This window comes from Lissotriton helveticus, chromosome 2_1 (assembly GCF_964261635.1).
Source record: "Lissotriton helveticus chromosome 2_1, aLisHel1.1, whole genome shotgun sequence".
Taxonomy (NCBI): domain Eukaryota; kingdom Metazoa; phylum Chordata; class Amphibia; order Caudata; family Salamandridae; genus Lissotriton; species Lissotriton helveticus.
In genome coordinates, this window is record NC_136059.1 from 1,907,171,245 (window position 1) to 1,907,187,608 (window position 16,364).

At 43.7% G+C, this 16,364-nt stretch overlaps 1 protein-coding gene across 15 annotated transcripts in view; it reads right to left on the bottom strand.

The window, feature by feature from the left end:
• Positions 1-16,364, bottom strand: part of BLTP1 (bridge-like lipid transfer protein family member 1) — a 2,102,388-nt gene that overhangs the window by 468,576 nt on the left and 1,617,448 nt on the right. For 13 of the 15 annotated variants that reach the window (XM_078676840.1, XM_078676839.1, XM_078676834.1 and 10 more), the window contains 3 exons: positions 15,371-15,586; positions 6,966-7,146; positions 5,211-5,400 (listed from right to left, as the gene is read on the bottom strand). In XM_078676840.1, coding sequence (XP_078532966.1) covers positions 5,211-5,400; positions 6,966-7,146; positions 15,371-15,586 — 587 coding nt within the window. The remainder of the gene's footprint in view (positions 1-5,210; positions 5,401-6,965; positions 7,147-15,370; positions 15,587-16,364) is intronic. The other 2 variants (XM_078676841.1, XM_078676833.1) reach the window with 1 other exon arrangement.

A 16,364-nucleotide genomic window follows, 5' to 3' on the forward strand; every position in this document is an offset into this window, starting at 1 on the left:
GAGCCACTCCTATGGAAGGCCTTATCAATCCTGGAGGCAGAGTGCGTGGTTTAATGTGAGATGGAGCTCTAGCATGAGCTGAGCCTGTCTGCAGCCGTCGTGAACAAATCCCTAAGCTGTTTCAGGATAATTCCATACCATATACTCTTAAGTGCATTATAATCCTCGCGGTTATATAGCAATTCTGGTTTGGCTTTATCAAAACATGTCGTGTAAGGCGTCATACGATTTGGAATACTATCCCCTCGCCAGTTCTGGCGACGGGGATAGCATTCCACCCCTCTAGAGGGGTAAGACATGTTACTTTACTTAAATGCGGTTAATTTCTAAAAGGGCCTCAGATCCACAAAATGGATGCTTCTGCCACAGACACGAGTCTGACCCCCTGAAGCTGATCGAAACTCAGCCCAAGGGGCCTGGACAAAGGGTTTCCTGTCGCAGGGCAGTGTTACAACCCCCCAGACAGTAGATAGTGGATTGTAGCAGGGAGGTTTGAAAGAAACCTGACACTGCCTGGGGAGCACAAGGCTGCCCCTTGCATAATCCGGCCAAACCGGTTCTGGGGCACTCCAGCCCCCGTCCCAGCACGGCCAGGATCAAAGGAAGGGGGTGTATCCACCCACTTCTTGGGTCCCACCCATAGGAGGGGACCTAGCAGGTAATCCAGCCCCCCAGATTCGAATAAGAGTGGGAGCAGTGCCAATGCACTTCAGATTATCCTGATGTAACATAAGAAACGAAACTCTGGACCCTTCGACATCCTACTCCACGTAGAAGACTGAAGAATCTCCCTTGTGGTCAAGGAGTGACCACCCTGTGCAAACAGGCACCATCCAGCCCTCGACGTCTACTTTGTTGCAGTTCCCGCCGGAACTCGAGCGACAGAGATCGACGAGATCAAGCTTGCCTGCCTTCTAACAGCCCGATCCACAGTCCCTGCAGAGCTGAGACCCGTGGAGGCGACCGGAAGCGTGGGGCACGCCATCTTGGAAAGACCACGAGACGCTGACCGTGCAGCCCACGAGTGACCCTCGAAGCTGTACAACGGGGTTTGAGAAGCCCCAACCCTGAGCCACTCTTGCACCGAAGTTCAGCCTTCTACACTCGACGAGTGCTGCGTGGGACCCTTCTGCTTCTTTTGGCTCACCGCGTTGGCCAGTCCCTTGCCAGCTGGCTTGTGGCCCCTGTGCCGACGAAACTTGAAATTCGACTTGTGATTCTGGTTGCTCCAGATTTGCACCAGCTCCCCTGAAAAGGAGCCCCCACTCTGACCCTCCTGGTCCGAGTGAGAAGCAATCTTCCAGTTCCGCGTGGACTGCTTTTGCCAAGTGTTGTTTGCTCCAATCTTGAAGCCGACAGCGCCGACGGCGAGAGCCTGCGTGGGACAGATCGTGACCTGCTCCTGGACTTCGTAGATGCCCCAGAGCCCACGTGACAGCGGAGAGAAGCTCCTCGACAACCACCTGATTGCGCCCGACATTGCCTGGTTCCATCCTGGTTCCACCCTGGTCACTGCTGAGTGACCCAGACTCTGTCCCCTCTGCTTTCAGGTACTTTTCAACTTGAGTCCACCCTTGGACTCCACCGGACACTTCTCTTTCACCCCGCCTGCAGCCCTTTCAGCTCCAAGCACCAAGAACCTGCGTGACGAAACCCGACTCAACTTCGACCCTGTGCACCCACTTCCTGTGGGTGAGGTAACATTGCAACGCCGGTGTTCTCACACTGGTACACACCTCTAGGGTCTGTGTCTTAAGTTTTGTTCCTCTAGGTTCAGCGGAAGTGTCCTTAAACTCTAACTTTGTAACTTTTACGCACCATTGGTTAACATTGATGCATGCGTGCACTTTCTGCACTGCACCCGAATCCCGCGGGCTTTTCCCGACTTCAGCATTGCTTGTCCCGCCTGCTCCCAGCGATTCCCTAGGCCCTAGGCCTAACCACTGATCGAATGGTCTCTCTTATACCACTTTTTTTAGTATATGGTTTGAGTGGCCCCTTGGCCTCATCCAAAATTGTGCAACTTTGTATGTTATACTGTGCTTTTGATTTAACGCTTGTGCCCCTTTATTCATAAAGAATACTGGGGATTGTTTTTAGTAATAAATACATATATTTTTATAATATATACTTGTGTGGTGTCCTTTCATTTGGTATTACAGGATTGTATGTGGTAAAACAGCTCGCTTAACACGACCTCTTAAGTTAAGCCTTTAAGGCTGCTTAGTCCATGCTACCCCTAGGATAGCTTGTCTAATAAGGTTGACTTACAACCAGACACCATAAGGGTTGTTTGGACTGATACAAGGTGGTTCCAGAATTGGAAACATCATATATCAGGCCAACTTCTCACAATCACTATCAGTACGAGTTTTTTGAACACACAATGTAGGCCTTTCTCGAAGTGTTAGTAGATAGATAACGAAGGAATGTGTCTTTCCTCACTCTCTATCACGCTGTGGCCATGACACGCTTTAACCAGCATCTAGCGTCAGCGCCGCCTTTCCACAGCAAGATGACACTCGCGTTTTTTAGGTTTCGCCTATTATCATTCGCTTGCGAATGTAATAGGCGAAAATTCAAATGCTCAATCGACTAGTGAAATCACTGCGGTTTCTTCACAGTGCATGTGAGTCACAGCGGGTCAAGTGACCACACAAGCACGCGCATCTCCCTAATCCGCCTGCCACACTTCTCCTCCCCTCGCTTGCATTCCCGCCCCCCCCCACCAGGCTCTCCCGCCCCATCCGGCTTCCCTCCGGCCATTTGGCAGCATTGCGAGGCCAGCTGACATCTCCCTAATCCGCCTGCCGCCTGCCACACTTCTCCCCTCGCTTGCATTCCCGCCCCCCCCACCAGGCTCTCCCACCCCCATCCGGCTTCCCTCCGGCCATTTGGCAGCCTTGCGAGGCCAGCTGAAGAAAAACATTTGTAGCATTCGGTTTAAGACAAACTTAGAAGCCATGCAAGCCAGAGTTGTGTGCCAGAAGTTAAGTAAAATGTCTTATGTTTGCTTTGAAACAGACTGCTGTACGCTGAAAGATTGTAGAGCCCACGCAGCTGGCATAACACAGATAGTCTAAGGGGCCCTTGCTAACAACATCGGTATAAAAGAATGACAAATCTGCCAGAATAGGGTCACTTGGGTCTTTCAGTGCAGAGCTGTGTGACAGCCTGCGAGTTTTCGTTTCCACTCAGTGTGGTTCTGAGCTGTTCATTTCCCCTCCGAACACCCAAACAAACAGTCAGTAGTATCGCATTAGCATACACACAAGCCTACTGACGTGTTCCTGGGCTGTTTACACCAGCACGGGTCTCTGACGGTGGCCTGCAGAGGTCTTTAAAGCCTCCTGCCTTGATACGCTGATGTATCAAGGAGGAGATGATACCACCTCTCTCTAGAACAGGCATTGTTCTTGACCAACTGAGATCGATGGCTCTCACTCCTGGGGGTCAGGACCTCGTCTGTGGTGGCAGCCTGAACAGGACCAGTCAGACAGAAAACTACAGGGCTGGCAGGTTTCAGGGGGTACCTCTAAGGTACCCTCTGGGTGCATGTATTAATAAATCCAACAATGGAATCAGTGTTTGTTTATTAATATGAGGTGTGTGATACCAAACACCATAGGTTTCAGTGCAGCCATTATGCAGCTAGGAAACGCGTTTTGACCAGAGCCGAGCACATACCTTAAGATGGCTTCCCTGTTCACTTGTACTGTCAGTAATTGAACTGGCCAGCACAGGGGCATATCTGCTCATGCAGATATGTTGTCACATGTAATATAGTGCACCCTGCCTTAGGGATGTAAGACCTGCCCGTAGGGGTGACTTACAATTATTGCATACAATGTTAGGGGACATGGCAAACAAGTGTGTGCAGCACGTTATTCTTTTCATTTTTTGGAGCACCTTGTCAGGCCGCCTGCAGTGGCAATCTGTATGAGTTGGTGCTGGGTCCCTCAGGAACCCTCGTTAGTACCCATGCCCTGGGTACCTGAGGTACCACTTAGTAGGGACTTACAGAGGAGCAAATGGCCTGGTCACTTGAGAATCAAGATGAGCTAAAGGCCTGGTCACTTGAGGATCAAGTGACCAGTTGTCTTGTTTTGGGGAAAGAACCCTGGCACTGGGGACCTTAGTTAGCAGGAACCCAGTGCTCTCCAGTCAACGTAGCATCAAATACCAGACAAAAAGTGGGGGGACTTCTGCAACAAAACCCCAGTTACCCACAGTCACTATACCTCCTCTTTTTATGCTTGTGTAGCTTTTTTTTGGAGGGTAAATCCAGCTACTTCAGCCCAAGACAGGACTTGCGTCTAGCCCAGTGATCATTCCTAGCTCTGGCAGTGAAGAAGTATGCCTCCCGTTTTTTCATCATTACATAACAATGGGGTAACCAAGTTTACCATAGGATCTGGGTACAATATGATACAGATAAAATTGACCAAACGGAAATACTACAGATTTGGCAATATTATTAGCCTATCTTAACTCCATATTGGTAGTCAAAAGGGCCCAATCCGAAGGACAGTGGAACATAACATTACTCAACAAAAGCATGAGTTTACCACAATTACAACAGAACCATTTTTTTCTATTCCAAAATTAGTAGCACCAGCCACAACAATCACAATTAGAGGAATCCAACTTTCTCGACACCCATCAGGCAGCCTTTCAGCCAGCTTTAATAATCACTTTTGGTTTTTTATGGGTTATGGTAGGAGTTTTAATTGGGATCGTGACATGTTCAGATATGGGGGACATTCTTTCAATGTATACTGGGAGTAGTGCGGGGATAGCACGCTATCGTGAACCTGGATCTTTTATGCAAAACGTTTTTGCATTACACACTTAAGACTTAAGATTCTGCCTTGCCCTATTCTTTTCTTCAAATATTTTCTGCAAAAATATGGCATGCAGAAAGAAGAGGGAAATACTTTGTCATTGTGAAATTCTTACAACATTCAACATCAATATCACAGTTTAAAGCAAATGCCATTAAAGGTGGACTGTAAAGTAACTATTTTCTTCAGCAAAATCCAAACAAACATGTTTTGGGTTAGTAAACAAATCTGAGATTAGAGACACAACCTTAGAAACCAATGCACAAAAAAGCTACAGTATTGGAGCAAACAAAGGAAAACACAAAGCAAACAAAGGAAAACACAAAACAAACAAACAAACGGCATTTTATCAGGCAAAACAAGTACCTGAGGGGATAGGTGGGGGCTGGGGAGGAAATAAGGTGTTAGTCTTGCTGTGGGTAGTGCAGGGTAAGGGAGGTGTGGTAGTATCTTTCATACCATACAGCTTGGATTCTTTGGAAAGAGTTCTTGGTAAAGAAGATCCTCTGGAAGTATTTGGCGATTCAGTCTTCAGAGTCTTAGAGTTGTAGTGCAACTGTCAAAATAAATGTTAACAATTCAAATGAACAGGATCTACAAATACTCACTGCAAACTACATACGACAGTAATCTTTTGAAGTATCAGAAATCAGTCAGTCATCGACATGCACCTATGAATTGCATTTATTTCCAAAGAGTCTGGAGTCTGACATACAAGCATAGGAGTATGATTTAAAACAATTAGAGCATGGCTATTCATGATTGATCCACCTCCTCCTCTACACTTATACTCGAGGACTAACAGCGCTGCATGAGTGTTGAATGTATGTGCTTGTGCTTTAAAAGTAGCAATATTTCTCTCTCTTCTTTTTTCCCCCTCAAAATATTCTTTTTCTTATCACTAAACATTTCTGAAGTGCTGCATTGCAAACCATTTTTGAAGTGGTGCATTACATCCCCTTTTCGGACACTGAATTCAAACTTAGCTCTGTCTTTTGCAAGACTAGTCGTATGTGTGATTCCAGGCTGGGAAAAGCCAAGGAAAGGGTGTGTGGGTGTTGTAAGCACTGCGCTAGGCTACCCTTCGACACCCACTTGCCCTTTCTCAAAAAAGTACTGTATAAAAATCGATGTGATGATGAAATGAAATTAAATGATTACGCACTTGTATAGCGCACGACTACCCGTAGGCATCTCGGCGCTTGTACGAATACCGCCGAGGAACCTTCCTGGCCTTTCCCTGTGAGGAGCCCACTCCTGGGCACCCCCATGGTGAAGTCAGGCATCCTCAGCGTTGATGGGGCCGTTGTAGAGATTAAGCAAGCTATTGCCCAGAGGTGCAGAGTGGGACTCATGATTAGAATAGGCACCGAGGCGAGAATTATCAGGTCCGAGGAAATTGAGCCCGAGACCCGCCGAGGCGGGAATTGAACTCTGGTCCCGGCCAGACTACTGCATCAGGGTCTGCTGCTCTAACCATTGAGCCACACTTCTCTACTGTACTAGACATTCCGCTGCACTATGTTCTACCTGCATCCACAGATCACTCGCTTGCGAATCCAGATCGGCAAGAATTTAGAAGCGCTGCTGCTTTTTGGGAAACTACGGTCAAGTTGTGAGCAAAAAACTTAAATATAGGTGTGCAAAAATGTGAATATAAAAGTGATAAAAAATATCTGATAATGAGGACTGTGAAGATAAAAAAAAACATTGAAACACAAGCATTTCTTTAAGCTGCGCAACCACCAATAAAAGTGATTGGTTCAGCAAATGCATCTTTTCACTAATTAAAATGATTTATCACATCCCAAGAAAACACAAATCATCTAGGCCTTAGATTTAACCAGCAAAGAAACTACTTTGTACAACTGAAGGATAACATTTCAGAAAGAACCCACAGAAAGACGGAAATGTTAGGCATCCTAGCTATACAAAGTGCATCAATAAAGTTTACAGATAGAATTTTTTTTACTACAAGCATTTTAACACATTAAGATGAGGGAATTTGCACATGCCAGTAGTTATTTGCAATATGATGTAATTAAGTCATGTGGATTAAAGTTGTAAGCAATTATTTCCGAAAAAATGGTCCAGCAGATTTATTTTTGTATTTTATTATACCTTGACATCGACCCCAGGAATATAAAAAACTGTCATTTCCAAGTCACTAGGTTTTGTTTGTAGTGATGATGGCACTTTCTTTCCAGCAAGCAAATGAGATGTAGATGGATAGCTAGCTTGAAGCTTCTTTTTTTTGGAGGGGGATTCTTGATCCAAACTTCTTGAACTCCTATCATGAGTCCTGTAAAATAGAAGTTACAAAATGCCTGTAAAAATAGATAAAGTCATGCATATCAAAGTTTGAAAATTTGATTGAACCACATAGAGTATCATAGTTCTAGCACAGCCAATCCATGCCATTGTGCAGGCGTTTCAGCTCCTAGGCTAGATGAGATGTTTAAAAAGTCCACTGAATTCAGGTATGAGTTCATGCTACGTACTCCGAGAATGGACCCAAGCTTCTCTGGGTACTAAAGAAATGTATCCATAACAAAGGTGGTTCAAATATTAGCCTCAAGGTTCTCCATCAGCTTGACTGGTTATCAGAATAAATGTTTCCTAGGTGGTGGCAATATGTGCCAAACAAAATCAAGACAAGTTTACTTATATTCTAGCTAGTATGTAGCAGCTTTAGATGTCAAAAAGACATTAGGCACTGTGTACTAACTCTTCCTGAACAACAGAACTTTTACATCGGGTTTGGCATTCACTTTATCCCTACAAGCACACTATATATTGGTCTCGTGGCAAGAGTCCAACTATGAACCACTGAGTAACATTAAATTTAGTAACAGTAACGTGTTATTTACAGAACTTAAACATGGTGGCATTGTTTTAAGAAATGCTCCATGATAAGTTACTTTTTTTTCAATATTATTCAGGCTAAACCTAGACTTCCAGCATAATTGCTCTTTAACCAACTGTATTGTATCTGAAGGAATGAGGATGCAACTAACATGGTCAAGAGAAAGTGACATTCCCATACAGAAACAATGTTACTCGACAAACTAGGAACACATTTAAAAAACTGATTCATGAGAAGAGAGATTTAAAGTGGGGTTACTGAATGTAAATCCTTTGTATCCACTCCGAGATCAGACTGGATCTGGATATTTACCTGTAATAGCCCCAGTATGCTGGTAGTTGGCTACAAAATACTCATCTATGATGGCTTGGGTTCACCTCCAGAAGTGGAGCGACTGATAAAGTGTAATGTCAACAGTGTGCTATCTGTAACTTGGGACCTTATGACGTTCTAGAAGTCCACTCCAAAGAAAATGGAGGCGAGTGTGAAAACTGTGCCAAAACAGAATATGAACAAGAAAGAGTGTTACTGAGGGAAACTAACTTGTTCATCTGATGGGTAACTTGTTCATCTGATGAATACTTCTAACCGCAGACTCATTCTTTTTTTAAATCAATACAAAAGCTTTACTCTCCCTAGAGTGATGAATCAAAGCAGATTTACACCAAGAAGTCCTGCAGGGCACAGGAGAGTAAATGCCCCTCCCTGCAGACCTATAAGTCAATACAGTAGAGCCTGGTGAAGATATGGACAGACGCCCACATACCAGCTTGGCATATGTCCAGCAAAGGCACACCTCTATCCAAAGCTGCAGTCTAAACTTTCACACTATTAGAAGGAGCACAAAGCACCCCCAGGAGGGTCTTTTTTTGGCCAGGACATAGCACAGCATAATGCCAAGGATAATCCAAGTTGATAAGGTGAGTGTCTGAACTGCACCTCTGCATTTCTGTGCATCAACACAGAGTTGATAACCATTTTGGTGCTCCCTAGTCCTCTCAATGTAGAAACTAAAGGCCTGTTAATGATTGAACTGGTATAGACTCTCCGCCTGTTAGGAGGATGCAACGGAAAGAAGAACACTGTGAGGGTGATGGACTACCCCACATGAACAGGTGCCATCACCGTGCAAAGAAAGATATCCAAGTGCTAAGGATCAAATTGTCAAGGGAAAAAGGTAGCATATGGCGGCTGAACAGAAAATACCTGTAATTCACTGATATAGCATGCAGAAGTGATGGCAATGAGAAAAAACATCTACAAGGGCCAAAGGTTTCATGGTGCAACCTAACATAGGCTCAAACGGTCCCTGATAGTCCGTGATTATTACCTCTGGTCTGAAAGCGCTGGGATGCTCCAGGGTAACTACGCGCTATACAAAACTGCTATAATAATAATAATAATAATAATAATAATACACATCAAAAAGTATGGAGCAAATTAAGGTTCCAGCACAGCATAATACGAGGGGCCAATGTAAACATATATAACAGACCTTTCAGAAAAAGCATCACACCGAGCGACTTTAATAAAGAGGGAGGAAAGGCTGAAAGGGACGATAATCATCTCTTGTGCCCACAGTAAAGATTTGTTGGGCTAAAGGGAAAACAAAGAACATAAGACACCTTGGCTTGAAGAGAACTAACCTGTATGACCTCACACAAGGGAACTAATCTAGGCCAGCCGCCACAGTAGATGGAATTCTTGGCTGTGCAGCGAACCACCAAAATCACATCTACCATCTCTGAACAACTCAACAGGTTCACCTCAATGTCCATGATTGAAAGTGTGGCCTATGGAGGTCAGTCTGAAGGGCTCAGTACCCCTGTTGTGACTGTAGATTCTCCAGTAGAGGCAGCTGAAGTGATTGGCAGATCTGGAAATCCATACTGTAAGGGTACCAAATCCTTGGAGCCCAAGCCAGGGCTACGAAGATGAGCTGGGGCAAGTCTCTCAAACTTCTTTTCTGCACCTTTGAGATCAGAAACAGGGGAGAAAACAGATAATGGGAGGCAAAGTCACACTAAAGGCATAAGGCGTCTCTCAGAGACCATTGAGGAAGGAACTCCAGGCCATAAAAAGATGCACAGTCCGCGTCCTCTGCAGTAGTGAAAAGATATACCGAAGAAACACCCTACTGTGAGTAGACACCCTGAGCAACCTCTAGAAAGAAAGGCTACTTGTGAATGGCAGGATGACACCTGGTGAGTTTGTCTACACTGATGTACAGGGAAGCCTTCAGGTGAATGACCATCAGGCATATTGTGTATGGGTCCTACCACCACCACAATATTAGAATAAAGGAAATTAGGGCATAAAGAAAAAGGGGACTAGACTTTTTTGGGGGGATGATTCACAAAGGATTCCATGTGAGTAGTTGTGTCTTATTCCAAATTGGAATACTAAGTATTCCTAATTGTAATGTGAGTAAGCACAACTTAGTTTGGAAATTCATGGAAAAGTCACACATTGGTTGTGATACATTATTTCAGTATTGTGGGGTGGTACTGCTTAGAAAATAGTTTGCATGTCTGCAGTCTTTCACATGGAAATGACCAACTACAGAGTGATGTGCAGATAAGGACTGATAAGTACAGTTCTGAAAATATGCATAGGGTACACTGTTTTTCTCAAGACCTGTCATTTAACAAGTGCATGTTAAAAGTCTGTGAATAAACAGAATTCCAAGAGTATATAGCATATTGATTAAATGTTCAACCTGTTTAACATGTCAGGAAAATTAATGCTACCACCCAAAACTGTGGCGCTTTCTCTTTCTAGGCCTATTTAGAAGTTGGGGATTTGTGCATCTTTCTGTCTAGTGATTCAATTACTTTGCAGCAATTTGTAGTTGTATGTGCCCAGGAATGTGTTGTTGATTTTATAGCTCTGAGTGCAATGTCTGAATTTTCTAGGAATTTACCTTTCTGTTAGGAAACTATGAATGCCTGGCGTTTTGAGATTTTATCTCAACATTTGCCCATTGCTGTTCTCTTTACTTTTCGTTGTCCTGAAGAACTATTTTGTTTCTGCTGCAGTGAATATAAGCTAATTTTGGAAATGTTATTTTTTATCTAAAAATATATCATTTTTCTTTTCAGTGGAAGTTGATGATTTTTTATTTTTGTGTGCGTACAGGTTAGTGCCGACCTTGAATTCATCTATGTACAAAACCTTTTTGGTACGTCTGTGTTCTCCTGGTTGATCCTTTTCAATTACACAAGAGCCATAGATTCTGTGTCTGCATGCACAGTTTTTAGCTTGTGTCTAAAACTATAGACTTTAAAAATATTGCGACATTTAATGGTGTGAATAGTGGAAAGTAGTAAGCTTGTGTCGATTGGGCTGATTTTGGGTCAGCAAGATAAACAAGTTACTTTCCTTCTGTATGCAGCATTCATTCTGATGAATACACAGATTCCACAGGCTTCTATCAATCTTTATCAGGTGACGAGACTGGATCTGGGAATTCTTTTGAGCAATAACCAGTCTCTGGTCTGTGATGGCACCACACAACTTCAGGTAGGGATCACAAGACTCTAATAGAAATGATCGCAGGAAAGGAAATTTTATCTTTGCCCTAGTGATCTCAAAGACTCCAGGGGAGACTAATTCACCTCCCTTCTTTTAAGAGAAAGTAAGAAATTGAACCTTTTCAAACTAGGATGTTTTCACATGAATAACAAACCGAAGGTTGTAGGAGAGCGGTCTGAAATACAAGAAGGAATGATAGTTGAAAACGATATGTTGGGAGAGACTATATCCCAGTTGAAACTTGAAAGTATCACTGGACACGCTGGCACATTAAGAATCATACACAACAGAAAGTGGGCACTCCACCCATGGCTATGAGTCAACATCTTGAAAGTGAAAACATCAATGTTTCAGACAAACAAGTTATTCACCTTTCGTAATGATCTTTCTGGTGGGTATTATACTTAGCTGCAGATTTTTCACATTTTAAAAATCCCCAGGTGGCAGATTGGATCTGGAAATTTGTAATAGCTCTCATGCGCCAGTAGGTGACATTCCCTCTTGGCCTAGTGTACCACTCAGGCCACAACATTACTGGAGCAATATAGGGTCACCCTGATGTTAGTACTGCATCCATTTTTCCAAGCCCTTACAGGCAGAGATAGGGCAATTGATAGTGGTTATGGAGTTCAACAGTCCAATCTGTAACCTTATTGTGATGACCAATGAACATTACGCCGAAAGCAGAAGCGGGCGGGATCAGTGAGCAATTGGCAAGTAGATGGCGAATACCCCCAAAAAGGTTGTAACCAAAAGTAAGTAACTTGCTAATCGGATGAATACTCAGCTATTCGGATGAATACTCAACTTGTATTTAGATGACATAGCCATGCCCCTCCCGGGTGGCAGGTCTGAGGAAATGATCATACCAGAACTTCCTAAAGCATGGAACGGGCGAAATGGTTCATTCTTCCGAGTCCAAGCAGTAATGCTTCACAAATACAGCGTATTGCATATTTCTGAGATACACAAGCCACTTGACAATCCCAAAGTAGTCACCTACACTTTGGTAGAGTGAGCTTGAATACCTTCTAGAGGTTCCTTTTTTGACAAGGGTGTAACAAAGTTTAGTACAATTCACAATCCACCTGGACAGGGTTCTCTTCAGGACAGCTTTGCATTTCTTGGTGCCCACATATTCAATGGCAAACTACTAGTCAGATCGTCAATCTTTGTTTCTGTCAATATAACAGCTGACTGCTCTGAGGGTATTCAGCCTATGAAACCTCTCCTTCTCCCTGAATGAGGCACAGGGTAGCACATGGATAAAGGGATGGATTAACCCTTTGAATAGGGTCACCATCTTCACCAGAAAGGATGCCATCATTCTTAAAAACAGTCTGTCTGGAAAGAAGGATGTGAACGGGGGTTGAAAGCACAGCACTAGTAGCTCACATCGAAGCAAAGTGATGGCCACAACAAATCCAGTCTTCATAGTCAAAAGGTGCTATTTGCAGTCATGGATCAGTTGAAACAAAGCCCGCTACGAGAAACTCTAAACCAAAGTATGTCCCCCATTGAGACATTAAAAGGGAATGACAGAAATACACAGTAGTCCTTTCATAACCTCATAATGAGCAAGGACTTTAACAAAAAGGGCCCAACTGGAAGAAAATGAAAGCTGGTAAAGCTGAAAAATATTATTTAACTGTGCCCACAGCATAACTTTGTTGAGCTAAGGAAAAAAGCAAAATATCATAAAAACAGGGATGTGGGAGTCCATAACTTCCCTGCGCACCATGAAACAAACCAGTTCAACTGCTCAGCACAAACGACCTTTGTGGAGTGGGCATATGTCAAAAGGATGATGTCCACCCCCTCCCGCAGCAGATGGAAGGAACTCAAATGTCCCAGCTCATTTTCCATGTATGACGAGGGAAACTCTGGACGCTGGAGTGTAGAACCTGCCTATTGGATTGCAAGAGGTCTGCCCTGAGTGGGAGCAGAAAGAGGGTGACAATCAGCGAAAAAGGCCTGCTTACCACACCCCGTGCGGCCAGTCTGGGGTAACCAGAATCGCTTTTGACATGTCTTGGCACAAATTTGTCTAAACTCAAGGAATCATGGGAACAGGGGGGGAATATGTTGTCAGTGGGAAAGGTTAATGTCAGATAAAATGCATCACTTAGAGCTCTTTGAAAGAGGAACTGGAGGGCACAGCACAGTGGACAACACACATTCTCATAAGTGGCTAAGAGCTCCACCTAAATCGTTCCTCCTAGGACAAAGATGGCTTGCCTCACCTCTAGGTGGAGAAGCTACTTGGGATTGGCAAGATATCATCATCTCAGGCTGTCAGCTCTCTGGGGTCAAGGAAGCTACCAGATGTCATTACCCATACACCTGGGCCCAAGACACAGTCGCAGTACCTCGGGCAAACAGGTTGAGAGCCCACCCTCCTTGTTCACATACCATATCGCCATTGTGTTTTCTGTAAGAAAAAAGACAGGCAGACTGCAAAGGCAGCGCAAAGCAAATCACCTGCAGTACCAACAAGCTGAAATATAATCCATACTCTACTGGAGGCCAGAGTCCTCTGATCTCCAATTCTAGAGGGCACCACACCCTAAGGTGGATGCAGTTGTCACTATTGTGGCCACATGGACTTCCCACAGGACAGGCTCCTCTCTACCAACCACCTCTGGAGATTTGTTGGGTATCTCAGGGAACCTGATGTTCTATGACAAATGCCCCGTATTGCAACCTTCGGAGTCGGAGCACCACTGGACAGCCCTCTTGTGCCAGTGTGCATGAGTCATCAACAGTATGCAAGAAGCCATTGGACTCAGCAGGCTAATGACATTCAGGGCTAGAATCTGACCTCTCTTGAAACATCAGAATCGTATCCTGACTATCCAGAACTCTCTTGGGAGGAGAAAGGCTCTGAGAGATGCCATCTCCAATACTGCCATCTATAAACCCGAGGAGCTGAGAGCTCCAGGTGTGGCTCAGGAAGATTGATGAAGTAGTCCAAGTCGAACAGTAGTCATGCAGTGGTGTTCAAGTGATCCAACAGCAGCAGCTGAAAGCCAACCTAGACCAGCCAATTGTTCAAGAATAGTAGGATCCCGTATGTGGGGGGGTTGTTGTTTGAAATGGACAGATGTCTATGGCAGAAGCAACAGGATATGAAGCTTGACTTCTTAATTGGTGACATCCTGCTTAGCACTGCAAGATTTAGCAATACTCAGAATTTGTGTATAAAATGTTCCAAGGAGAGCTGCTCAGGATCGGCCTTCAAGTGCATGGAGAAATGGGAACTTACAGTAGGATGTCGCTGTACGGCTCCGGCAAGTCATGTTCGTATCGTAATGGTCGCAGACATGGAGCCAAATGCCCCCTACTGGCATAGAAGAGCTACTGCAAAGCTTCTGGGTCCAGTCTGGCACTTGCAGACATTCAAAAGGTGAGGAATCTGCACTTATAAGCATCCATCAGAAACCATTATTTTATACTTAATTCTGCAAACAACTACACCTTCCCCTGCTTTTTTAAAAACTTTTTTTCAGGAGCACTTCATTTATTTGTATTCATCTATGCTATTCTACATATTCCCCCAATGACTCATCATCTTTTTTGTCCAATGTGCTTCTGAGACCACCTCCATTTCTCCATCTCTTGCCCACCAAAAAGAATACATTATGTTTTTCCTTCTGACTTATCACAGTTTCAGTTAGGAAATAGTTAAATAACCATTTTTAATCTGGTTTTTAAACCTGGATCCATGTGTGTAACAGCAAGCTGTAAAAAAAACATTTTAAACCTGATGGTGAGAATGTTTAATTTATGAGGTTTGCAGTGAGTCTTAGTGACTACCTATTACCAGCTACAACTGTTTGCTTATTAATAAATAGATTTCAAGGGCAGCAAGCGAAAACACATTAGCAGCAACATATGCTTCGTGGTACAACGCAAAATATGTTTCTATGTTTGTAACACATTTCTGTGGTTACTAATATCTGCAAAATTACATTTGTTACGATTATTAAACTAAATGGTATTTGGGAAGGATGGAAGATTATGTTAGCTCTGCAAAGCTTAAAATGTGTTCACGCAGGTGACCTGCCGGCAGTGCTGTACTGCATTTGGCCAATGAAAGAATGCGTTTGTGGTGTTTAGATTTTACCTCCTCAAACTTATGTCATCATGTTCTTGTTGAAGCGTAGTTGGATAAAGCACACATTTGCCACTATCTATTTCAACTCGAATGTCAAGCTCAAAGTCAATATTTCTCTCTGTTGTTGTGCCAGACAAACTTCTATTTCCGGGACCGGTTGGCCAACGGTCAGTAAAAAGCTGCTGTACTGCGGCAAAGCCTGATGACTTCTTACGAGAGTGTTGCCTAGGAGAGAAAGTATGCGCCATGAATGAACAACATTTTGTTTATAACAGCATCTTATCAACATTGTCATTGTTTAGCTATTAAAAAACAATTTAGATAACACAAATAAACAAAATGATAATGTTATAATTCCCGACTGCAATGTTCTCTGATTTGACACAAAATTATGTTTTTCATACTTTAATTAAAACGTAAAACTATTGAAAAAAAATATTAAAATGCACAGTAAACCTTGTGCCCTGAGACAGTCTGTGCAAGCTTCATTTCACATGACACCCCTTATTGCCATACATTACCTACACACAAACCACAAACAAACAATATGTGTGCCTGGATAGCTTCTCAAGAAAGTTATGTGGGAGAATATCATATTTTGGGGAGGTTCGAAGATAGCAACATAGCTTCTGGTGAGACGGAAAAGGTCAAAAGCAAACACCAGTGCAGGGAGGGCAGTTTATGGGAGCTTGTTGGCAGGCTGCCAGAGGGGTAACCAGCCACAGTAAAAGCTCAACCAAAAACAGGGAGAAAAGTTGATGGCTGTAGGTAGCCAAGGTTTCTGCTGGACTTGTGGGGTAATCTCTGTGACAAAGCGGCTGAGAGCAAAGGAGCACGGATCTCACAGAGAGGCACACAACAAGCCTCAAGGATAAGGAACTTATATTAAATCTTAACATCATGTATCTGCGAGGTAGGGTGCATCTTTACCATCAAACTTAACAAGTGGGACGCATCTAAATAGAAATGGACTAACCTCTTTAAAAACAAGTGAGGCTTTACG